Consider the following 25,827-nt stretch of genomic DNA (forward strand, 5'->3'; position numbering starts at 1 on the left):
ACCCAGGGGGATAGACTGAGACTCCATCTAAACAAAAAAAAAAAAAAAAAAAAAGAAAAAATAGAAAAATAGCATAAATCCACACACTTGCTATCTAAATTTAATAATTATCAGTATTTGTAAACGTGTTGACATACATTGAGATTTGAGATTTTTAAAGCGTTATAAATGTAAACAGGCTTTTTCTAAGGCCCTCTACTCTGCCTTCCCCCAAGCCTTTAGTCTACATCCCCTTCCCGTTTATCCAGAACATTCCCAACTTTGCTATACCCCAGTTCTCACCCTTTTGTCCCCCAAATGCATCTTTCTCTCTTATTTCGTAGACAAACTTTTTGTTGTTTTTTTTTTTGAGACAGAGCCTCAAGCTGTCACCCTGGGTACAGTGCGGTGGCATCACAGCTCACAGCAACCTCCAACTCCTGGGCTTAACTGATTCTCTTGCCTCAGCCTCCCAAGCAGCTGGGACTACAGGCGCCCACCACAATGCCCCACTATTTTTTGGTTGTAGTTGTCATTGTTGTTTGGTGGGCCCAGGCGCCCACCACAATGCCCCACTATTTTTTGGTTGTAGTTGTCATTGTTGTTTGGCAGACCCAGGCTGGATTGGAACCTGCCAGCTCTGGTGTATGTGGCTGGCACCTTAGCCTCTTGAGTCATAGGCGCCGAGCCCACAGACAAACTTTTTAAAGAATCTATACTTCTAATGTCCACTTCTCCTTTTATTTGTTCTCAATTATACTAAAACTTAGTATCTACCCACTGGACTCCAACTCAATTCAAAACCTCATGAACACAAGGCTCCTTTTCAGACTTCACATGGACTCGATCTCTTCGCAACTTCTGACTGAGGCTCACAGAGCCAGGTCAAGGTTCCGACCTGAAAGTCCTCAGAATTACAAGTTGTCATCTTTAAATAACATGGTATTGTTCTGACTACGCAGGCCCAGAGGTCTTGGAGCAAAAGGTGTCCTGAGAACTTAAATTCCATACCAGTTAAATTCAATACTAAACCTAAAGAAGGAAAGGCGGAAGGAGGAAAATGTAGTTTCAACTATAACTTTAACAAAGAAAGGCAGAATTCTCAACTAGAAATCACAGCTATGAAAATTCTGCCAGATCTCAAATCTATGAACAAATATGTATCTATGCTATTCTATTCAAAGTGCCGAAGAATATACCCCAAAATGTTAACAACAATGAAATCTGCAGATGTTAAGTTTATGGATAGTTTCTATTCTTCCCTTTAATAATAATTATTTTTGTTAATTTTCTACTGTGAACATACATTTTTTTTAATAAGAAAAAGGTTACATTTTCTTTTTCTTTTTTTTAAAGCAAAGGCTTGTCTTACAAGCGTAACAAAGAAGGGTGTTGCTAGGGAGATGCAGCTCCACAGAACACTTGCAGAAAACCTCCCTGGGAATGAGTGGGTGTTGGCAGCTTGAAAGGGGAAAGAAAAGCAGGCTGGGTGCATGGGGCCCAGTCTCAGGCGAGAAGAGCTCTTGCTGGAAGCAGCCTGGCCCAACACAACCCAAGAAGCAGCTAGTGCTCCCTGGGCCTTTCGGTCAGCCACCTGGTCCTAATCCACCTACCTACCTATCGATCTCTTCATTTACCTATCTTTAGATATAAGATCTCCTTCCATCACCCAGGCTGGAGTACAGTGGTGCTAGCATATAGCTCACTGCAGCCTCAAACTCCCATGCTCAAGTGATCCTCCTGCCTTAGCCTCCCTGGTAGCTGAGACTATCGCTATTACACCTAGCTAATTAAAAAAAAAAAACTTTTTGTAGAGATAGGGTTATCCTTGTGTTGCCCAGGCTGCTCTTAAACTCCTGGCCTCAGGCAATCCTCCCACTTCAGCCTTCCAATGTGTTGTGATTACAGGCATGAGCCACTATTGTCCAGCCTACACATCCTTTTTATTCCTGCCTCAAGATAAGGAAGCAAGACTGACCCACGCTCCCATGACTCCACCAGGCACCATGATGGTGTCTCCACTACTGGCTACTGACGTCTACCATGTCTAAATGGTGAGCACAAAGAAAATGTTTCAAGAATATTTAGTGTACAGGATACTCTGAACTCAAAAATATGTATAATCCCCTGCTAACCTTCACCAGCTCAACTTCCCTGTCCAGACACTAGGTTCCTGTAGGTCCCTGGACATCTCAGAGTCTGGCTCTGTGTCCTGCACACACTCTTCCCTCTGCCTAGAGTTCACATCCCTACCCTTATCTACCTAGTAGCACCTACTCACCCTTCTGTCTAGCTTTAGACAATGAAATGTCCTCTATAAAGCACTCCTAGTCAACTGGCTGCTCCCTCCTCTGTGCACCTTGTTCATTTTGTACATAACATTTTACAGCACTTCTTACACTACTGGAATTGCTGCTAAAGTATCTGTTCACCCCACTAAACCATGAGATAGCTAAAGCCAGAACTACATCTCCCCATGCATCTAGAATAGTGCCCAGACACAGTAGGATTCAATAAATATTTGATGAACTAATAAATACATGTATTTCATTTTACTACGCATTTTTACAGATATGCCAGAAATAAATTTTAGAATCTAGAAAATAGGTGCTGGCCAATACTGGTGTTCTCTGAATGAAACCAATTCAAAGTTTAAGACCTAAGTGAGGCCAGGAATGGTAACTCACACCTGTTAATCTCAGCACTTTGGGAGGCTGAGGTAGAAGAATCACTTGAAGCCAGGAGATGGAGACCAGTTTGGCCAACATAGCAAGACCTCATCTTTACAAACATAAAAAATTAGCCAGGCATGGTGGTGCACACCTGTAATCCCCGCTGCATAGGAGGATGAGGTGGATCAATTGAGTGAAAGAGTTCTTACCTACATGGCTGCAGTTAGCTGTGATGGCACCACTGCACTCCTACCTAGGTGACAGAGAAAGATCCTGTCTCCAAAAAAAAAAATCAATTTTTAATAAAAAGAAGTAAAAAAATTTTAAATGACCTAATGGAAAAGAAAGTCAAGATCAAGTCCAATATATATAGGGCAAATGATAAGATTCTACCATCTATTAATAACTAAGAATATTATAATAATATTAAAGAATATAAGCTTGAAATTAGTCAACCTCAGAAGCAATAATTTGAGAATTATGTATTACGGAAGGGTTTTTATTCTTCCTTTGCATAGTGGAAGCTGGGGCACTGCCAAGTACCTGTTACAATACAAAAGTAATTAAGAATGGCATGTAGCTTCTCTTCAAAATCAAATCAGCAAGGATGACTGATAACCAGGAAACATGGAAAGTTTAAGATCAACTGCAAGAAAACAGAAACTGCACATAATTCTCATTTCCATACATTTTAACTTCCATCAGTGCCTGCCTATCGCCTACCTGAGCTAAAGTAGGGATTGAGTTTTGACCAGTCTGCGTCTGTATACGAGCAGATTCGCTCTCTGGCACAGAACCTCTGACACTTCCATCCCGATGGGACTCAATTGTTTCCATGGTCATTTGTCTGAAAAGACAACAAAAGGGAAGAAGTATTAAGAACCTCCATAGTTGACCACCTCCGTACACTCCCAAGCTCCTAATCTGCATAGACCAGACAGGTGCCATGTATATGTATCAGTTCAGTAGGCCTAGGTCCGTGTGTTGACCACCTCCGTATGTTGGCCAGTTTGTTACAGTCCCTTGGGTGGTCGACTTACAGAGGTTCTACTGTATGTATTTCTAAGTACGGGTTCAGCATCCCTAATCCAAAAGTCCAATATCCTCCACAATCTAACTCCACATGGCATCACTAGTGGAAATTCCCCATCTGACGTCACATGATGGCTCGCCAGCAACATGCAGTCCACTCTTTGTTTCCTGCACAAAATTATTAGCAATACTATATAAAATCACCTTCAGGCTTCATGGATAAGGTGTATATGAAACATAAATGAATTTCATGTGTAGACGTGGGTCCTATCCCCAAGATAGCACATTATGTAGTCAAGGTGAAAAGTGGGGACCCTAATCAGAGGTAGTCGGGGAGGCCGGGGAGGTAGGTCTGGTAGAAGCAAGGCTGAAAAGGCTGGATAGAACCAGATTAGGAATAGCTTTTAATACTCTAGAAAGAAAAACATTTCCACCTCACTCAGACACCTCCTCTACTCTCAGCCCCTCACTATCTGTGGAGTCAATCTGTATGGTACAACGTTTCAACTATTTGATATTATCGTATAATTCCAGCAAGAACTAGATAATAAATAAAAGTTAGCTATTAATAGGCAAAACAAATGGCCCAAAGTCCATATATAAAACTTCTAAAATGAAGAGAACCTCTCCTGGCTCACACATTTAACTCATTTATTCTTATTTCAAATAAAATGCTCACATACAGCTTTCTGAATATACTGCATATAGGAAGTGGCGGTGGACAAGGAGAAGGGAGAAACTGCATAGCGTATAATAAACAGATCAAGAATTCAGGGTGTGGCTATTTGGGTTCAGACAGGATAAAGGTGTATGGCATACAGGATTGGTTCTTTATAATCAAGAAATTAAAGAATCTGAGATTTATAATTCAATAACTAATATTTATAACTATCCTGAGTCAGCAAGAAAAGGCTAATTTTGTTTAGTAAACTCCAAAGACAAAAGGGTAGACTCTAAGAAGTGTCTCATCAAAAAATGTTTCAATGCCTAAGAAGACAAACAATTCAGAACTATTTTTGAGATAAAATAAAAAACTTTAGGTATAATCCTAGCAGTCTGGGAGGCTGAGGTGGGAAGATCACTTGAGCTCAGAAGTTCAACACCAGCCTGAGCAAGAGTGAGACCCCATTTTTATTAAAAATAGAAGAATTAGTGAGGCATTGTGATGGGCACCTGTATCACAGCTGTTCAAGAGGCTGAGAAAGAAGGATTGTCCAAACCCAGGAGCTTGAGGCTGCTGTGGGCTAAGCCAACTATGGCACTCTAGGCTGAGCAACAAAGACTTTGTCTCAAAAAAAAAGACTGTATAAGCTATGAAACAGATTTCAAAATGTTTTATACAGGTTTGGCACCCTAATCACTGAGCTATAGGCACCGGCCACATACCCCAGAGCTGGTGGGTTCGAACCTGGCCAGGGCCTGCTAAACAACAATGACAACTACAACAAAAAAATAGCCACGTGTTGTGGAGAGTGCGTGTAGCCCCAGCTACTGAGCCCAAGAGTTTGAGGCTGCTGTGAGCTGTGATGCCACAGCACTCTACTGAGGGCAACATAGTGAGACACTGTCTGGAAAAAAAAAAGTTTTATACATGAAGGGATTTTTATATATATTATGTCATATAATTATCTTAATTGGTCCCTTTTCTCTTGGGTATTTCCCAGAGTTCAATTCTTTGCCCATTTCCTTTTATCAATACCATGAAAATTTTCAGTACCTAATGACTACTGTGGCTTCCTGATGCCTACATGGAGACGGCTCCCAAATCCTTACTCTCCTATTGACCATTTCCACCCAGAGTTTCACCAGCACCTGTCCCCTCCCTCATATGCCTTCCTTTAGGCAAGAGTATCACCATCCATTCATGCTCCAAAGCTAGAAGAATGATGTGTCTGTGTCAGTCAGAACCACATCAGCTGCAAAAACCAACCCCCTAACAAAGCTAACCATCAGGAAAATCAGGAGGCCAGGAGGCCTGGAGTCTCCTAAGGACGAAAGCAGAGATGGAAGGCCAGTAGTCACCATTCTTCCTCCTGGTCAGACCGCCACTGTGCATCACCCATTATAAGCACCGTTCCCAACACTGGTCCCAGCAGCTGAGCTGCTGCTCCTCACCGTCACTGCTGACCAAAAGTTACAGGCACTGGGCCACTTCCTAAAGCACAACTGAACTGCAGTGCCCCTGCATCAGTGCCAGAATCTCATCCATTAACAATGCACATTCCCATTTTCCCAGTCCTGTCTGAAATATAAGCTCCTCCCCCAGTTCATTTTCCCTTTCATAACTAGTGCTTCCTTTACCCCATAATACAACCCCTCAGTCCTGTTTTTCTAACCCTTTGCCCTGTGCTATCTGCAACTCCCAAATGCCCCCATACGGCCCTCTCCCTCTACAGCCCTGTACACAAGGCTGCTGCTCATCCTCCCACACCCAGTCAAGATAGAATGTTCCACTCTGGGAGGCCGAGGCAGGTGGGATTGCTTGAATTGAGGAGTTCGAGACCAGCCTGAGCAAGAGCAAGACCTGGTCTCTAAAAATAGCCAGGTGTTGTGGTGAGCACCTGTAGTCCCAGTTACTTGCGAGGCTGAGGCAAGAGGATTGCTTAAGCCCAAGAGTTTGAGGTTGCTGTGAGCTATGATAATGCCACAGCACTTTACCAAGGGTGACAGAGTGAGACTGCCTCAGAAAAAAATTTAAAAGATCAAGAGCATTCCTTGGATACCCTCTATGTTCCCTCTTCTCCCTCGTTCCACTCAAGTTCAAGGTAATCGGTGCCACACTGTACCCATCCATATGATAATCATTACCTTCTACAATGTAAACTGAAGACTCTGGCCCTTGGCTTAAAAGCCTTCCTCTCTGCCAACCAGTGTGTGCACAAAATTCAAAAGAAGGAACTTATCCTCACCCTGATGCCTCAGATTGATAATTTTCTTTTTTTCTTTTATATCCAGCCTCATAGACTTTTTTTGGGGGGGGGGCCAGGGGCTGGGTTTGAACCCACCACTTTTGGCATATGGGGCCAGCACCCTACTCCTTTGAGCCCGATAACTTTCTTTACATCACTTCAGCATCTACTTGAGTGCTTGGCCCACACACTGGACCCTGTTAACGTGCACGAGTGCTCCAGCTCTGACAAATTAATTCCAGCACCCCACTGAGTACAACACCCTACCTTCCAGCTTACTGCTACTCGAGGTCTCCAGGCCACTTCCTCTTTTCCCATCAGCCTCCCCCTCTCTTCATTCCCCACCCTATTCAGCCAGCATAGTTTCTCACTGTTTCCCAATACCCTAAATTCTCTGGTCCAATACCCTTTTGGTTAGGGTGACCAGATTTTAACATTTGTAAAGTGGGACAACATGGGGGGGGGCGGGGCAGGGCCTGACAACAATGCAAACTTTGATAAGCAGTTCTCCATAATCACTTCTCAACAATTATTTGTTATTATTACAGTTTAACATTATAAAATTAACAAAAATAATATAAAACTCATATTCTGGCGAAATAGCCACATGGCAGCCAAAAACCGTATATTCCCTTCCTGTTCTCCCGCCCGTTCATGCGTTCCTTCTAAAAGTCAGGACTTTTTTAAAATGCCACGGGATGCAGGACAAATTGATAAAAATCAGGACTGTCCCGCCAAAAGCGGGACGTCTGGTCACCCTACTTTTGGTGAGTCTATCAATCTTGGATAAGACAAATTTTGTGTCCTCTATGCCCGCAGTAAAGCTGACAAGCAATACTGAATACAAGTTTAAGACAGAACATTATGAAAGCTTTTGAATTCGTGGTCTTCAACCTCAGATGGGGCTTCCTCGCTCATTCTCCATGACTGTTTCCAATTTTCTTTCTTCTCAAATCCCTAAATTTACATAGTAACGACACACAAGGTAAAACCTTGCCTCCCGTTTCTAAAGCGAATTCCCTCAACTTCCTGCCACCAAGTCAATAAACCCACATTTACACCCACCATTTCCCCTGTCTCTCTCCTCTGTCCTCCCCACTCTCAGAATTCCTGGATCTGTTCTATGGATCCTATGCCCTTCCCTCTCCTCTGCAGGGGGGTTACACGATCAATTACTCTCCCTCCTCTGTAATGATTTCCTCCCGGTCAAGATTTAAATACCTTCCAGTCTCTCCCATCTCCAACACACACACACACACACACACACACACACACACACACACACATGCGCGCGCACATTCACTGAACCAGAAATCTTTCTAGCTAACCCCTTAAACCTCTCCTCTTCCTTTCTGAACTACTTGTTAGAATTAGTAGTAATTTTAGAACTACTAGTCCATTTCTTCACCTTCCCCCGTGCTCCTAAGACAACCCCAAACAGGCCCTGCCTCTCGAAAGCTTCTCTAGAACAGGTAACCAATCTCTCCCACTAAACCCAACCTACGTTTAAGTCCCACCCCAGCAGCACTCACACTGTTGACATCATTTTCGTTCTTCCTCGGTGTCCTGTATTACACTTTCCTGTTCTCATCCAGTTCTCTGGCAATTCCTGCACAAACTAATTGGCCTGCTTCTTCCCTTGTTCAGTGTTCCACATGTTGGGGGGTCTGCTTGGCCTTCTTGCCTCACTCGCACATCTCTCCAAGTTCAACATCATCCATTTCTCAGGATGTGAACACGTATTAGCTTTAAGCCTTTGACTCTCAAATCTACATCTCTAGCCTAGAGATCTCTTCTGAATTCCAAAATCATACATCCAAATGCCTTATGACATTTTCAAACATACATATTTTTAAAATGGGTTCAAGACTGAACTCCTCTTCTTACTCCATGCGTACGTTCTAGCTCAGGCGTCCTCAAACTACAGCCTGCGGGCCACATGCAGCCCGCCTAGGACATTTATCCGGCCCACAGGCTGTTTTTGCCACCGCTGCCTGTCCTGCTTAGTAGCCGACTCGTCCCGGGGTCCGCAGTCCGGTCCTCCAGCGGTCTGAGGGACAGTGAACTGGCCCCCTGTTTAAAAAGTTTGAGGACCCCTGTATCTAGCTCCTGCGTTTAGTATCTTAGGAAAGGGGACTCCACCATCTAACCAATTTTCTCCCCACCCGTGAAACTCTCTCCCTTTCATCTCCTACAGCATCGTAACCTGGTATGATGATTCTCCCTTCTAAAGAACCACTGTGTCTTACTCTGTAAATCCCTACCACTCCATCTCCCGGCCCCAACCCATGCCAACAGTTACCTTTCAAACTTGTAATTCTGACTGAAATACTTCTCTGATTAAAACGTTTCAGTGCCTCCCTATCAACTGTAGAGTAAAATCCAAACTTCTTACAATAGTCATTATAACCATAACTACTCTTTTCTGAGTGTCTATCATGTAGTAAATGCCTAGTAGTTTTGATTCTTAATTCTCTGAGGTCAATATACAGTGGAACCTCCATAGCTGACCACCTTCCTATACCCACAACCTCCTTAAGTTGACCCACTTTGCACAGACCAGACATGCACCACATGTACATATCAGTACAGGAGGCCTAGTTCCTTCTGTTGACTACCTCCATAAGCTGACCTGTTTCTTACAGTCCCTTGAGAGGTCAACTTTCACAGGTTCTACTGTAATTAGTTCTTTTAGAGAGAAGGAAAAGGAGACTTATGGAGATTAAGAATCTTCTCAGGGGGCGGTGCCTGTGGCTCAGTGAGTAGGGCGCCGGCCCCATATACTGAGGGTGGTGGGTTCAAACCCTACCCCAGCCAAACTGCAACAAAAAAATAGCCAGGCATTGGGGCGGGCATCTATAGTCCCAGCTACTCAGGAGGCTGAGGCAAGAGAATGACCTAAGTCCAAGAGCTGGAGGTTGCTGTGAGCTGTGATGCCATGGCATTCTAAAAACAAAAAAAAAAAAAAGAAGAATCTTCTCAGGCTCAGCGCCATAGCACCAGCCACATACACCAAGGCTAGAGGGTTTGAACCCAGCCTGGGCCAGCTAAACAACAACAACTGCAACAACAACAACAAAAAACAATAGCCGGACATTGTGGCGGGTGCCTGTAGTCCCAGGTACTTGGGAGGCTGGGGCAAGAGAATCACTTAAGCTCACAAGTTGGAGATTGCTGTGAGCTGTAACACCACAGCACTCTACTAAGGGTGACAGAGTGAGACTCTGTCTCAAAAAAAAAAAAAAGAATCTGATCTGAGCCAGCTGCAATGGCTCATGTCTATGATCCCAGCATTTTCAGAGACCAGGACAAGGAGACTGCTTAAGACCAGGAGTTCAAGATCAGTCCAGGCGACACAGGCTAGACCCTATTTCTACAAATCAGCGAGGCATGGTAGTGCACTCTTGTAGTCCAGCTACTCTGAAAGATGAGACAGGAGGATGGCTTGAGCCCAGGAGCTGGAGTTGCAGTGAGCTATGATGACACCACTGCACACTTGCCTGGACAACAGAGAGAGACCCTGTCTCAAAAATAATAAAACATAAAATAAAAAATGTAAAAAAATAAAAAGACTCTGATCTGATCGCAAAGATATTAAGTGGCATAGCTAGGTTTTTAAGCCTAAAAGTACACATTCCAAAGTGTGGACTTATAAAGTCCACATTCTCAATCACCAAACCAAACTGCCTCTAACTCTTTTCCCCAACCTGGCCCCCCTTTTCCTTTTGCAGCCTCATCTCTGGTCACCCCATTCCTTCCCACACTCTGCACGTCTCTTAATTAGCCATTTATTCGAGGACACATCTTATTCCCCCAGGTCTAATCTATTACACTTGAAATGCCCTTTACCCCTTCTTTGTCCAACAGGCAAATTCCAACTAGTTTTTCAAGGCCTGGCTCAAGGACTCCATCTTTCAAAAGCCTATTCTAATAGCCTTGGGCAGAAGTAATTATTCTCTTTAGAGTTCCCAAAGCATTTTACACAGTGGCTCCCTTACAGGGCTCGTGTAGCATCTGCTCACACAGTCCGGACAACTAGTGTGTGCGACCCAGGGAGGGAGATCTCATCTTAGAGTTCTATGCATTTCCTGTGCCTAGCACAGCATCTACCCTAACTGTGATCAATAAGTAAGCCAATTAGTCAATTATCCTGATAGAAGATGTTATTATAGTGATAAAAACAAAGTTGAGAGTGATTAGATGACTTTCTACTGGGAACATAACAGGTAGCATGACGGGGATGTAACAGTGGTCTTGTGCTGAACTCAAGGGTCCTTCCCTAGCCAGTGCTCTCTGAGTAGTCCAGTTCAGAGAGCACTGTACAATGATGACATGTTTTGCTGAGTATGCTGCAGCGGTTGTCACAGTCTCATTCAGATATTCTTTGTCTTTCACACTTTATGTCTGGGCCCTAATTTTATCCTTCTAAAGTAGCGAGTATGGTACTCAGTGTTGTGTCATTCAGTAAAAGTGGGACACTAAAATCAGTTTACTTAAAGGAAAAAGTTATCTATAGAAAATCAAGCTCAACATCAGCAATTTAAAATATATACCCCATCATTTTCAAGAAAGTTTATTGTACTAATCTATATCCACCTGCTCCCCAGTACTACCTCCTAGACCTACCAAAACTAACCCCAGCATAAGACTTAGAGCAGGAGATTCAACCATTTTTTAAATTTATTTTTTATTTTTATTTATTTATTTATTTATTTTTGAGAGAGTCTCACTATGTCGCCCTCAGTAGAGTGCTGTGGCATTCACAGCTCACAGCAACCTCAAACTCTTGGGCTTAAGTGATTCTCTTACCTCAACCTCCTGAGTAGCTGGGACTTACAGGCACCCGCCACAACGCCTGGCTATTTTTTGGTTGCAGTTGTCTTTGTTCCCAGGCTCAAACCCGCCAGCTTCAGTGTATGTGGCTGGCACCCTACTCACTGAGCTACGGGTACCGAACCTCACTGACAGCTAAGTGCTCAAGAAGCATCATGCGCTTTACAAGGCATTTTTAAGCACTATCTCAGCAGAAAATGTAGGATCTAGAACTCAGCTCTAAATGATGAACTCAGCTGTAAATAATGTACATACAATAAAACATCTATAAATCAGCCTCAAAAATTTTTTAATAAAGAGTCCACAATCCTGCATTGCTCACTACATGTTTTATAGCTAAATATACTAAAATTGAAGAGATGTATCACAGAATATAATTCCCCATAATCTCACTTGATGTAACAGCCAAATATTAAACATAACTGCACTAAAACTAATAGTCTTTAATTAATTATGTAGTATTCTAATCTTAAATAATAATCTTTATGAGGGGAAAAGGACCAATTAGCAATTATGAATTACAGGATATTTTAAAATAAAAATGTAAGATAAAATAGTAAAAAACTAAAACAAACAAGTCCATTAAGCACTATACATTAATTTAACAGCAGGCAAATATTTGGTTCCATGATTCTAAAACACAGGTAAGAATTTGCTAAAATGGAGATACTTAAACTTATAAATGACTAAGAGCAGTAGCAATATTCTTTTCTTTTGAGGTTAAATATTTCTTCTGAAATCTCCTTCATGTTATTTAGCAAGCCTTTTTCTCCTTTGATAGAAAAGCAAATATTACTCCAACCTGTTCTGAATATATGGGGATCCAATTTAATAGAATGCTAGTTTACTGTTGTTTTTCTTTCAAAATAGAATCCTTCATGAAAACAACTGTGAAAGACTTCTAGGATTAACAACTTGGGGGACTGGAATTGTATTGGTTATTCTGTTATTTTCTAGGACTTTCTGTTACTTAATCTAGGACTATAATAAAAAAGTGTCTGTATCTACTATAATAACTCCCCCAAACACTAAAGTACAGTAACGGTCCTATTTAAACAACATAAACAACAGGTAGACAATCTCTAAAAGACTTTTCAGAAATGAACACACAGGAATATAGCAGTAAAAAAATGTACAATTATAGGAGCAAGGTGATTAACCATCAGTTATTTAGCCATACCTAGAAATCAGGAATAGATACAGAAGCAGGGAGGATCAGGGAGAGGAAAGGGAATGGTATCCTGGGGTCCTAGGAAAGTGTTGTCAAAGCTAAGTCAGAGGAGAGAAGGGAAAAAGAAACACAGGCCAAAAATATTCAACAGAAAATAAGACAAAAGCAGTCTCTTAATCATAATTGAAGTATTCGACTGACTAAAGATATCTTAGTTGTATCCAATTTGTAAAGACAAAGTACACTGCAGAGCAATTGTCCTACCCTTGCAATTTTTTTTATCGCTTTAAAAAATAGAATCCAATTGGAAAAGAAAAAATTATTATTTTTAAATTTTGGAATGTTACGGGGCTACGCGCATTTTGGTTACACAGTTTGCTTTTGTATAATTCAAGTCAAGGTTATGGGTATTCCCTTCACCCGGGAAGTCTCTGATGCACCTATTAGTTGTGGATTTACCCATCCTCTCCTCCCCTCTCCAGGAAAAATTATTAAACCTGTCTCTATTCTCTATTTTTAAGTAGCTTTACAAAAAGCGTCATAGAAGATTTCTTTTCTCATTAGAGCTACATCCAACCAATGAAACAGATGTCTCTGAAAGTAACCAAAAGAAAACCTGAAAATTTCTATTTGGATTTCTATAAAATGTTGATAGAGACGTTCATCAGTTTTCTTAAGTTAAAAGTATAGCCTGCAGGCCAGGAGGGAAAATAAAACCCTGGGGACTCTTCTAACGCTACAATTACAGTGACCTGTCCACATCCTTACGTATGGTCTTCTAACTGAAAAGGCCAGCACTGGACATAAGCCAAAGTGAGTCTCCACCTCTCCCCTGCACTGCCAAGCAGAGTACTGGGCAGGAGATGATCGTCTTGGCTGTCCATTCACGTATGTATGTACACATGTATCTAGCAATTCATTCATCATTTTAACTTTAAGGACTTGTAAGTAGAACCTGCGAAAGAACAGACGAACATGTATCTACCTACCTTAGGTTTGTCTTAATATACTTCTTCCTGCCACATTTGCTCATTATTATAACATATGTAATCAATCCTTCGCTCCTTTCCTCTTTATTTATCCTGCAGTAAAATGATAAGAGAGAGATCAGAACATTTTATTTTAAAAAAGAAAAAAAAAAAACCTAAAACCTCTCAAAACTAGGCCAGGAAGAATATTCTAATTTCTATAAAACTAAAAAGACTAGAAAGCTAAAAAAAAAAAAAAAAAACTCTGTATTGATTTTTTTTAAAATCTTACTTCTGTACTCATCTTCCTAGAGAACTTCACAGAATTTAAATGATATATTTTTTTCTCAGATTATTTTCTAGTGAAAAAAGTGCTATCTAAATTATTGGGTTTTTTTTTTTTTGAGACAGACTCTCACTGTGTCACTCTCCATAGAGTGCTGTGGTGTCCTAGCTCACAGCAACCTCAAACTCTTAGGTGATTCCTTTGCCTCAGCCTCCTGAGTAGCTGGGACTACAGGTGCTCATCACAACACTGGGCTATTTTTAGAGATGGGGTCTCACGCTTGCTCAGGCTGGTCTCGAACCTGTGAGCTCAAGCAATCCACCTGCCTCGGCCTCCCAGAGTGCTGGGATTACAGTGATGAGCCACTGTGCCCAGCCTTTGTCTAAATCATCTAATACACACGATGTATAACTCATAGGTATCAGCCCTATTTTTAAAAGATAATGATCATTAAATAAGCTTCATGAGTTTATCATTTTCTTAAATTTCACTCCATCACAGTAAGATTTTCAACCATCTTTCACTCGCAAAAAATTCAAACCTCGGTTTTGTCAAAGAATTTTACTCCAAACAAAATTATCGGAAGTTTATTCAAAACCTTCTTCTGATGATGTTCAATCCATTTAAGACACTGTAGCAATTAAACGCCCTTTATTACTGACATCTTTTTATTATATATTTGACATGCGGAATGAAGTAAAATCGGCAAAGAACAGAACAAAAGAATATCTGAGAGTCCTTAATTTATTTTAGCACTGGAAAGAACCTCTGAGCTCATTGCTCAGTCCCTTCTAGGAATCTATGCCAGCCACAGCGGTGCTTGGTCACAGACACACTGCTTTCAAGGTCCCTCCGGAGCGCCTCCTCTGAAGTGGTGTCATGGTATCATACGACCCCCACCAATTCTGAAATTGTAGACAGCAGGCAGGTTTGCCGCACCTCCTTCAAGGCCCTAAAACCACGGTCACTGCTGCTACCATCTGCCCCCAGCAGAGCGATGAGATTGCGGGCCACTTGAACCAGGCAACCCACAACACGAGCAAAAGGCAAGGGCAGTGCAACTCCCTGACATTAAACCTTATTCTGTGTTCTATTATGCTAGCATCTTACATAGGGACATCTTATATGCTTTGAAAACTGTACCACCAAGAGTGAAGGGACTGTTTGTTTATAAAACAGTGATCTGCGCCCAGTGTGTGCCAGACCCTCGCACTGGGCACTGAGATGCAGGGGGACGAGCGGCTCTCCAGGAGCCATCAAAAAGGGGACAGATGTGTAAGCACTCCTGTGCATCACAGCACCACGTCACAGAAGTAACTGCTTCTTTCTACACTTCTCTTGGAGAGTCATTCATTATGGTTCAAAGGAGAAAAAGGTATTCAGCGCAGTCCAGGAATGGCCACTCACTTCCTCTTCCCAGAGGGAACCAACACTACAGAAAGCACCAGCTTCCTGCCGCCAGGGCCACAGGACGCCACATGAGGAAAGCCAGCCTCATACCAGAATGACAAGATAACTTGCCCCTGGCTCGGGATCATCGGGGAACGATTTCCTTCCAACTATCCTCTGAAGAGGTCGTCACTGACTGACTGCCAGACCTAAAAGGATACACCCCTCCATTTCCTGCTCCCCGTGAAAATTCTGCCCTCCTTTAATTATTCATCATCCCTTTCATGCTTTTCTTTCAAATCATCCAGCCCTTTGTTCCATCTTTGGCCCACACTTTGATAAAAAGATTGGTATTCCCCAGGTCACAACAACCTCCTTCACACATTCTCCCTGGGCTACTTCGTCCTTATTTGATGAGTCTCAAATGTTGTCTCCAGCCTAAACCTCTTCCCCTGAGCTCTAACCCTGCATTATTAGAGATTTCTTAATGGTCTGCACACAGAGCCTCAAATCCACAATGTTCGAAGCTAGACTCAACTAAACCTCCCCTGCTTTGCAGCTCTCTGGGACTGACATCACCACTGACTCAGCCAACCTATCTGGGTGGAGAGGGTGGCTCCTCAGCCTTCATTCCTCAGAGTCAACAACGTGGTCTACCCATAATAGTATACTGGTGCATCTGAGGCTGAGCTGGGTGCAAACTGGAGTTCTAGCACTCACTAGCTGTGGGATCTCAATTATTTAATCTCTCCAAGCATCCTTTCCTGATGACACTGATCATGTCGTGAGGATGAAGAATAGTAACGAATGCAAAAATCTAACTGTGCTTGGAATACAGGCTGGGAACAGTGGCTTACTCAGCCCCAACAATTCTACCTCCTAAATATCGCCTGATTCTGCTCCATTTTCTCCATCCTCACTGGCACATGGTTCTGAGTGTCATCTCTTGACACAAAGCAGTAACAATCTCTCCTTATAATGACTTTACCTCGCTCAAATATCTCAACCTCTTATAATCCCCTCTATTCAACCACAGCACTCTATGTGAAAAAGACAGGTTATTTCCTTACTCAGAATCCTCTCATGGCTCCCCTGGCCTTACAGATAAATATCTTCAGTTCTAAGTATTCTAATTCGAGGTACTTGGTAGAGGCTTAATAGTTTGTAATAAAAGCATTCAGATTTTAAGGCATGCCCTTTCCACTATATCAATATCCCAGGTTTAAACTTACATTATGTGGACTCAAATGCTGTCTGTTATTGATCTCATCCTCAGTCTGGTTTACTGAGTAGCCAAGGGCTGAATCTAACACTCCCACCTGCCACAAATGGTTAAGAACTTGAACATCTTTTTTTTTTTGAGACAGAGTCTCACTTGGTCACCTTTGGTTGAGTGACATGGCGTGATAGCTCATGGCAACCTCAAACTCTTGGGCTCAAGCAAATCTCTTGCCTTAGCCTCCCCAGTAGCTGGGACTACAGGCACCCACCACAGTGCCCGGCTACTTTTTAGAGACGGGGTTCTCACTCTGGCTCAGGCTGGTCTCGAACCTATGAGCTCAGGCAATCCACCCTCCTTGGCCTCCCAACTGCTGGGATTATAGGTGTGAGCCCAGCCCTAAACATCTTTATTATGTTCTTATGATGGGCTTAATACACTATGAAAATACTCCATTTAACCTAAAACATGGCCCTTGAATTCATTATTGTGTTTCATGGTATAGTCTCTGGTTATATCATTATACCTAAATTAACAAAGGATACTGATATAATGCCCTGTATACTACCAATTTCCTGCAAAAATAATTTAAAGTACCATCTGCCAAGGGACTCTTAAGCTTTATCTTTTACAGCAGAAAGGCAGATTTTAGACTAGTTTATGCCATGTACACCATGGAATACTATTCAGCCATTAAAAATGGAGACTTTACAGCCTTTGTATTAACCTGGATGGAAGTGGAACACATTATTCTTAGTAAAGTATCACAAGAATGGAGAAGCATGAATCCTATGTACTCAATTTTGATATGAGGGCAATTAATGACAATTAATGGCATGGTAAGGGTAGGGGAAGGGGAGAGCAGAGAGAGGAAGGAGGAGGAGGAGTGGGGAAGGGAAAAGCAGAGAGGAAAGGAGGGAGGGGGTGGGGTCTTGGTGTGTGCCACACCTTTTGGGGGCAAGACACGATTGTAAGAGGGACTTGACCTAACAAATGCTATCAGTGAAACCTGGTTTCTTGTATTCTCAATGAATCCCCAACACTAAATTTTTTGAAAAATGAAAAAAAAAAAAAAAAAAGAAATGAGTTCCAAAATTATTTTGCCTAGATACAAATTTCTGTGCCATATTTGGATACTAACAACAACTTTCCAGCATAGATTAGGTCTGATTACAAAAGTAATATTTGGTATTCACCTTACTTTTCACCAGTCTATTGCTCTAGTCACCCTCTGGTATAACAGTTATGATTAATTTCATTGTTTTCTGCATCATTCGATATATAGCTCTATACAAGTGATATTTAAAAGATTATGTTATCGAGGACATTTAGGGGACAGATGGTGCAATGTGATTATGGACATTATATTAAAAAGAGCATAATAAATCACATGTTGCAAAATGATAATATAAAAATAAGTCAATAAAATGTACTCATTAGAGAAGGATAGCATAAAAGTTACACTTACTTTGTCCTTAAGATTCTTTAAAAGGATAAAAAAGAGGGTGGCGCCTGTGGCTCAGTGAGTAGGGCGCTGGTCCCACATACCAAGGGTGGTGGGTTCAAACTTGCCCTGGCTGAACTGTGGGCACCTGTAGTCCCAGCTACTTGGGAGGCTGAGGCAAGAGAATGGATTAAGCCCACGAGTTTGAGGTTGCTGTGAGCTGTGATGCCACAGCACTCTACTAAGGGCAACATAGTAAGACTCTGTCTCAAAAAATAAATAAATAAAAATAAAAAATAAGTTTATAGCTAAACAGTTTGAACATATCCTCTGCTATGGTTAATTACATCAACATCTTAACATAACTTTCTGGAAAAAAATAAGTATTGTCCTTAGCTAAGAACTGAACTTCTTGGGTAACTTTGCTAAAATATAAATGCTTACTAACCCAATTTCCAGCTCACCAACCAACTTTCCATATTAATCTATATTCTCCACTCATTCTGTGAAACCTACAGTTTAGCTACCGCCCACCCAAGTTCTCTAGTGTACCCAAGGGCTCTGTCCCTACCAACAGGATGTAGGCTTACCCAGAGTTAGCTGTGTTTATCACTAACCCAGATTATGCCAACCATATGAGGTGCCAGTTGTGGATTCTGCTAAATAGTAGATTAGATGAAATGATTAAGTAGATTAAATATAAAAAGTATTGTTCCTCTGAAAACTAAGTTGAATGCTTTGGAAAGACGACAAAGGCAACCGTTTTTTCTTTAAAAAAAAAAAAATCCTTCCTCTGAACTAGATATTACAGTTGGAGAGCACTAAAAAATGTAAGAGAAATGTCAGAAAAATAAAGATTTCCTCATGTGATACTTGGAATACAATCTACGTTTTTGCTCCACTTTCAAAAACTCAAAAATGGAAACTGCAAGAAATGCTTTAGAAAAAAAAAAAGAAAAGAAAAAGAAAACAGTTGAAAACGTTATGCCATAAGCACAGCCAAAATAAAAGGGAAAGAACTGGAATAAAAGGCCCTCTGATGGAAGCAGGAAAAGATAGAGAACACAGAAAAGTACCATCTGTTTCTGAGAGCAAGCACAGTTTTAGTTCTTTGGGAAGGTGCGTTTTCATTGGTTAACTGTAATTTAAGCAGCAACAGCAATTAAGGCTTGATAAAGGCAGGCTATGAAGCTCAGCTCTACGGGAAAGCTGGTCCTTCTCAACCAAGTTCATTAAAACGTTGGGAGGACGTGAGCCTAGTTAAAAAGGCAGGAATTCCAAACAGTCACATATCTGAGATTGATAGGGATGAGACTATGGTTATCATGCATTTCTGGTGAAGGAGATGGGTACAGAAAAAACAAGGAAGATAGCAGTAATAGGAAATTATACTACTTTTAAAGTCTTCCGTCTAGCCTTTGTGAAGCAAAGTTACAATGCCTTTCAAATAACAATTTCTTTACACTTTTATGTAAAACTAGAAGTAGCCAGGAGGAATAATTGTGAAGAAATATTTTAAACACTTGTAAATATTGTTTTTAATGTTCAGACATGACTGATACATAAAATTAGGAGATTCTCCAATACAGATTCAAGGCTACTCCAATTTAATTGCTTGAGATACTGATTATTATATTTAAGAAATCTTCACTCTTCACGCAAATAACCAAAAGATCTCTCCCTTTTTTTTTTTTTCAACTTATTTCCCATCTGCTGCCTGCTTTTGGCTATGTGCAGAATCAGCTGCTGAGAAGGAAACAGAATATTAAATTCAAATAATCGTGGCCTATCTCCATTCTTTCAACACCATCCCCACCCTCACAACCACTGAATGAATGAAAACCGAATTGTAAAATGGGGGGGGGGAGGTCTCTTGTTTGACTAGATTTACTGTAAGGTTTTTCCTTTCAATGGCAAGCTTCTTTACTACACACAAAGTACATTTCGAAACACGTTAAGTGTAAGTGCGTTAACTACTAGTTACTAAATCTGAGAAAGCAGATTAAGACACTTGAATTCATTAAAGTCCAGAGAAAAGAACTGCAATGTTATTTTACTTACCTTAGATTGGTCCTATCTTATGAATCGGAACAAAACTGCTATCTAAGTATGGAAACATGCCTAATTAAACTTAACTTAATTATCTAGTAATTTTTAAAGGAATACAAGCATTCCAACCATCCATATATAGTAATATGGGTCTTTGTGCATGATATAGTTACCCCAAATAATTAGTGCTAGGATATAAATTCCAGTTCAAAACATTTCTAAGCAAAAAAAAATAAAAAGAAAAAATTCATTTTTTTGTGCTATCAATAAAAAAACTTGAACTTGAGATTATGAACAACAGTGTCTCACATTTAATCATTTTGAGTTAGGATGACCTAATTTTAAGTTTTCTATGTAAAAAAAAAAAAAACATAAAAACAGGGCGGCACCTGTGGCTCAATGAGTAGGGCGCTGGCCCCATATACCGAGGGTGGCGGGTTCAAACCCGCCCCGGCCAAACTGCAACCAAAAAATAGCTGGGCGTTGTGGCAGGCACCTGTAGTCCCAGCTACTAGGGAGGCTGAGGCAAGTGAATCGCCTAAGCCCAGGAGTTGGAGGTTGCTGTGAGCTGTGACACCACAGCACTCTACCAAGGGTGATAAAGTGAGACTGTCTCAAAAAAAACAAACAAAAAAACCAACTGGCTGGGTGCAATGGTTCACACCTGTAATCTCAGCACTCAGGGAGGCTGAAGCAGGCAGATTGCTTGATGTCAGGAGTTCAAGACCAGCCTGAGCATGAGCGAGACCCAATCTCTACTAAAAATAGAAAAACTGAGGGCTGGGCAGGATGGGTTATACCTGTAGTCCTAACATCTTGGGAGACTGACATGGATAGATTGCTTGAATTCAGGAGTCTGAGACCAGTCTGAACCAGAGTGAAACCTGTCTCCACTAAAAACAGAAAAATTACCCAGGTGTTGTGGCAGGTGCCTGTAATTCCAGCTAATTGGGAGGCTGAGGCAAGAGGATCACTTGAACCCAGGAATTTGAGGTTGCTGTGAGCTATATAACTCCATGGCACTCTGGCCTGGAGCAACAGTGTGAAACTCTGTGTCAAAAGAAAAATTGAGGCAAGAAGATCTCTTGAGCCCAAGAATTTGAGGTTGCTGTGAGCTATGATGACACCATAATACTCTACCTAGGGCGACAGAGTGAAGCTCTATCTCAAAACATGAATTAATTAATTAAAAACCTTTACTAAGATAAAGGAACAGTTAATTTTGAAACCCTCAAATAAAATATTAGAATCATATCACCATAATACTCTACCTAGGGCGACAGAGTAAAGCTCTATCTCAAAATGAATTAATTAATTAAAAAGCTTTACTAAGATAAAGGAACAGTTAATTTTGTGAAACCCTCAAATAAAATATTAGAATCATATTAACCCCACTCTTAAATTTTTACACTTTAAAATTTTTATTCTGGGTAGGCACAGTGGCTCATGCCTGTAATCTGAGCGCTCTAGGAGGCCTAGGCGGGTAGATTGCATGAGCTCACAAGTACAACATCAGCCCGAGCCAGACCGCATCTCTAAAAATAGCCAGGTGTCATGGTGGCAGCTCTCAACTACTCAGGAGGCTGAGGCAAGAGAATTACTTGAGCCCAAGAGTTTGAGGCTACCATGAGCTGTGATGCCATAGCACTCTACTGAGGGCAACAAAGTGAGACTCTGTCTTAAAAATAAATACACAAAATAAAATTTTTACTCTGACATTTAACTGACCTGGTTATACTACTTTTTATAAAACATGCATGAAGATGCTTCCCATTTGGGGAGAACTGGGGGTCTCAAAAAGAGTCTGGTAAGGAAGTCACCAGTAAGGTTTTCTTAGAGGCAGGCATCCTTCCTGAACAATGTAACTCCATAGCCCATGTATTTCCTCTGCTTATAAAAGTTTCTTCACATACAGGCAGTACTGGGTTACAAACGAGACAGGTTCTGTAGGTTTATTATTTTTTTTTTTTTTGCAATTTTTGGCCAAGGCCGGGTTTGAACCCGCCACCCGCAGTATACGAGGCTGGCACCCTACTCCTTGAGCCACAGGCGCTGCTGAGTAGGTTTATTCTTATGTTGAGTTTGTATGTAAGTTGGAGAATAGCCCGCTTGTCAATGTGAGTCACACGTCAGTCAGATGTTTGTAACTCGGGGACTGCCTGTATACCTAGCCAGTAAATTTCTAGTAAGGCTCCTAGGAAGGCCAGTCACCAGATCTACAAATAGATATTTTATGTTATAAACTTTGCTATAACTAAAGTCATGCGTCATGACCTACTGATGGGGTATGTTCTGAGAAATACCTCATAGGTGACTTCATCCATGTTTGAACATCAGAGCATGCACTTTCATATGTGGGATAGCCTACTACACACCTACAACATGTACTGAATACTACAAGCAACTGGATCACAGTGGTCTTTGTATATCTAAACATATAAACAGTAATGCATTGCCCCATGACATTACTATGGCTACCATGTCACTAAGCTACAAGAATTTTCCAGCTTCACTGTATCTCATGGGACCACCACCATGCATGTAGCCTGTCATTGACTGAAACATCATTATGTGGTGCATGACTGTATACCAATAAGGCTTAAGGCAGGGGTCCTCAAACTTTTTAAACAGGGGACCAGTTCACTCTGTCCCTCAGACTATTGGTGGGCCAGACTGAGGACCTGGGACAAGTTGGCTGCTATGCAGAACAGGCAACAGCGGCAAAAACACCTGGCGGGCCAGATAAATGTCCTCAGCAGGCCGCATGTGACCTGCGGGCTGTAGTTTGAGGACCCCTGGCTTAAGGCGTTTTCATGAGTATTAAGATAATTCCCACTGATGCTATTTCTAGGTTTTCTTCTTTGTTCTTTCTTCTTCCCTATTGGACATCATATCACATCAGAAAATGAAAACCCCTGAGTAGGCCGGGCATGGTGGCTCACACCTGTAATCCTAGCACTCTGGGAAGCCCAGGCAGGTGGACCGCCTGGGCACACAGGTTCAAGACCAGCCTGAACCAGAGGGAGACCCCGTCTCTAAAATTAGCCCGGTGTTGTGGTAGGCACCTGTATTCCCAGCTACTCGGGAGGCTGAAGCAAGAGAATCACTTAAGCCTAAGAGTTCGAGATTGCTGTGAGCTGTAATGCCACAGCATTCCACCAAGAGCGACATAATGAGACTCTGTCTCAAAAAAAAAGAAAAAAGAAAACTCATGAGTAAAAAGCATTTACTCTTAAAGGACAGCACTCTTTACTGTGTAGTTCCTATGGAAAAAAAGTATTTTAAATACCTTATGTATTGTTTAGTTCTAGCACTATGGGAGGCCAAGGTAGGTGAATTGCCTGAGCTTAGGAGTTTGAGACCAGCTCTTGAGCAAGAGCAAGACCTTGGTCTCTAAAAATAGTGGGGCATTGTGGTGAGTGCCTATAGTTCCAGCCACTAGGGAGGCTGCGGCAAGAGGATCACTTGAGCCCAAGAGTTTGAGGCTGCTGTGAACTATGTCACCACAGCACTTCACCAAGGGCAACAAAAATGAGACTATCTCAAAAAAAAAAAAAAAAAAGTTTGTTTCTACTTTATGTGTAATAAGTGAGATACATTTTCCCTGAAACCTGTGTTTTTATAAATTCCTGCACTGATATTGAAGGATATTCAATGTATAATTATTTCTAAAGTTGACTTTTATTTATGGAACCCAGCAATTTAATAAAGTAGAAGCAACAAAATTCAGACATTTCAGGGAGTTATTTCCTTATTGACTAATAATGCACCACCAAAATATTAATGGTTTGGGCCCAAAGCAGTGGCTCACACCTCTAATTCCAGCACTTAGGGAGGCCGAGGTGGGTGGATTACTTCATCTCAGGAATTGGAGACCAGCCTGAGCAAGAGTGAGACCCCATCTCTACTATAAAAAGAAAAACATTAGCCAGGCGTGGTGCCACGCGCCTGTAGTCCCACCTACTCAGGAGGCTGAGGTAAGAGGATCATTTAAGCCCAAGAGTTTGAGATTGCTGTGAGCTATGACGCCATAGCACTCTAAGCAGGGTGACAGAGTGGTGTGATGCTGTCTCAAAAAAAAAGAAAAATTAATGGTTCTAAAACTGCTCTAAAAAATACTCTCTCAGTTGTTCAGCTATCCAAAGTGTTTGGACTGTTCAGTATTATTTTAAGAAATATATCTAAATGGAACAAGATATTTGAAAGCTTTCCAACAGACTCACTTTGACGATAAATCAGGCTCGATTTTCTATCTCAATACTTACATGTGGGGAATATCAACTTGGGAGAAACAGGATCAGAAATATGTCTATATTGGTAAAGACTGTCAGGATTCCTTATCCATGTTACCTCTGAAACTCTTCCTTACTTTTCAAGAAACAGTCAGAAGTTTAAACAAGACTTCATATTTTAATCATGCAGTGACTCGTCTCATAGGAAACTAGAATATCGTCTATTACCTATGGAGTCTGCAATTTGTTAAAATTCATCAGTTGAAGTAAACTGCATTCACTTTCAGGCACCATGCAAAAACAAAAAGACTAAAAAGCTTCTCTGTGTTTATACAGTCAATAAAAATTTATTCATATACTCTTACCACAAAATGTACACAAAACAGTGTAATTACAACTTCACACTCACCAACAGGATTGCACATCCACCACTAAGTAACTGGAAAGGCATTTGTTAACATTGATCTATTTAGAGAGCGTCCAAAACTGTTAAATTATCAACACTTTATACGGACAGTGTTTTAGTGTTTACTCATCCGGGATTAAAACCATTTCGACGTGTCTTTGTGTTTGAATCTATAAGGAGTTCTTTATAGTGTTAATGCTTAGCATTTATTGGCCAAAACACAGTGTTTTCAATTTGCCTTCCTTTGGAAAAAAAAAAAAAATTCGGGTTCAAAGGCATAAAGACTACCGTGGCTTATGAAGGGAACAAGTCTGTTATACAAAAAGCGGAACCAGACTAGGACAAAAATGTGGCACCCAATGGAGAAAACAAACAACACCCCTCCCCCCAAAAAAAGTGACGGTGAATTATTAATACAATCTGCAACGCAATGTTCATACTAGACCTCGTCACTGTGCATCTAGGTTTTTGTTTGATTCAAGGAAAGGGGGCTGCGCTCCCCTCCGCCGGGCAAATTAAGGAAGAAACTTAGTCACCTAGGCAAAACCGCACTGTTAAAAAGGGCTCTTTCGATCTTAGTGTGATTTTTCAGGCTGGTCCTGTATCTCCTAATTTCTGAAAATGTGACGACAAACGATAGCAGCTTTACCGAGCAGCGTGCAGCAAACGCTTAAGTGATTTCAAACGTAGGGATCTGATACACAAGTAAAAGGCACCCCGGTACGGAACTATGTTAAATAATGTGTTTATTCCCAATTCGGCAGCTTCTGGAAACATCACGAGATGACTCTACAAAGGCAAAAAATGAAAAGTAAACAGTAAGAGAAACCGCGGTTCCTATCAGCCGTCACGGATTTGGGTCCTTCTTCGCAGCCAGACAAAAGTCTTTGCACTATCTCACCCGATCTATCGCGTCGGGTCACTAAAATGACTCAACAGCGACGGCCCTCCAACTCACGCTTCGGACGACAGACAGGGTTGCGTAAATTTATATCTAAACTGTGCGCATAAAAGTGGGGCAGAGGCGCTATCAGTCGTCGGCTGCGGTAAATAACACCAAGGTCCTCATTTCTGGTTTCCTTTTTCTTTTCAAGGAGTTAGGACCGCGCTCGTAGGGCGGGAGGGCTTTTGCCGGCAAGGCTTTTCCAACGCGCACCAAGTTCAAAGGGAGTCAGGGAGGGTCTAGGGGACGCAGAGGCAGCCCAGCGCTCAGGGGCCACGGATGGACCAGGTGAGCG

The 25,827-nt window shown here is 41.6% G+C and overlaps 1 protein-coding gene across 9 annotated transcripts in view; it reads right to left on the bottom strand.

Moving 5' to 3' along the window:
- The window catches only part of CREM (cAMP responsive element modulator), a 93,762-nt gene that overhangs the window by 67,348 nt on the left and 587 nt on the right, over positions 1-25,827 (bottom strand). For 7 of the 9 annotated variants that reach the window (XM_023511410.1, XM_023511409.1, XM_023511408.1 and 4 more), the window contains exons 2-3: positions 13,586-13,678; positions 3,375-3,498 (exon numbers count right to left, since the gene is read on the bottom strand). In XM_023511410.1, coding sequence (XP_023367178.1) covers positions 3,375-3,498; positions 13,586-13,629 — 168 coding nt within the window. In that variant the 5' untranslated portion in view covers positions 13,630-13,678. The remainder of the gene's footprint in view (positions 1-3,374; positions 3,499-13,585; positions 13,679-25,827) is intronic. The other 2 variants (XM_023511411.1, XM_023511407.1) reach the window with 1 other exon arrangement.

Source organism: Otolemur garnettii, unplaced genomic scaffold, assembly GCF_000181295.1.
Source record: "Otolemur garnettii isolate 467f Iridium unplaced genomic scaffold, OtoGar3 scaffold00019, whole genome shotgun sequence".
NCBI classification, from domain to species: Eukaryota; Metazoa; Chordata; class Mammalia; order Primates; family Galagidae; genus Otolemur; species Otolemur garnettii.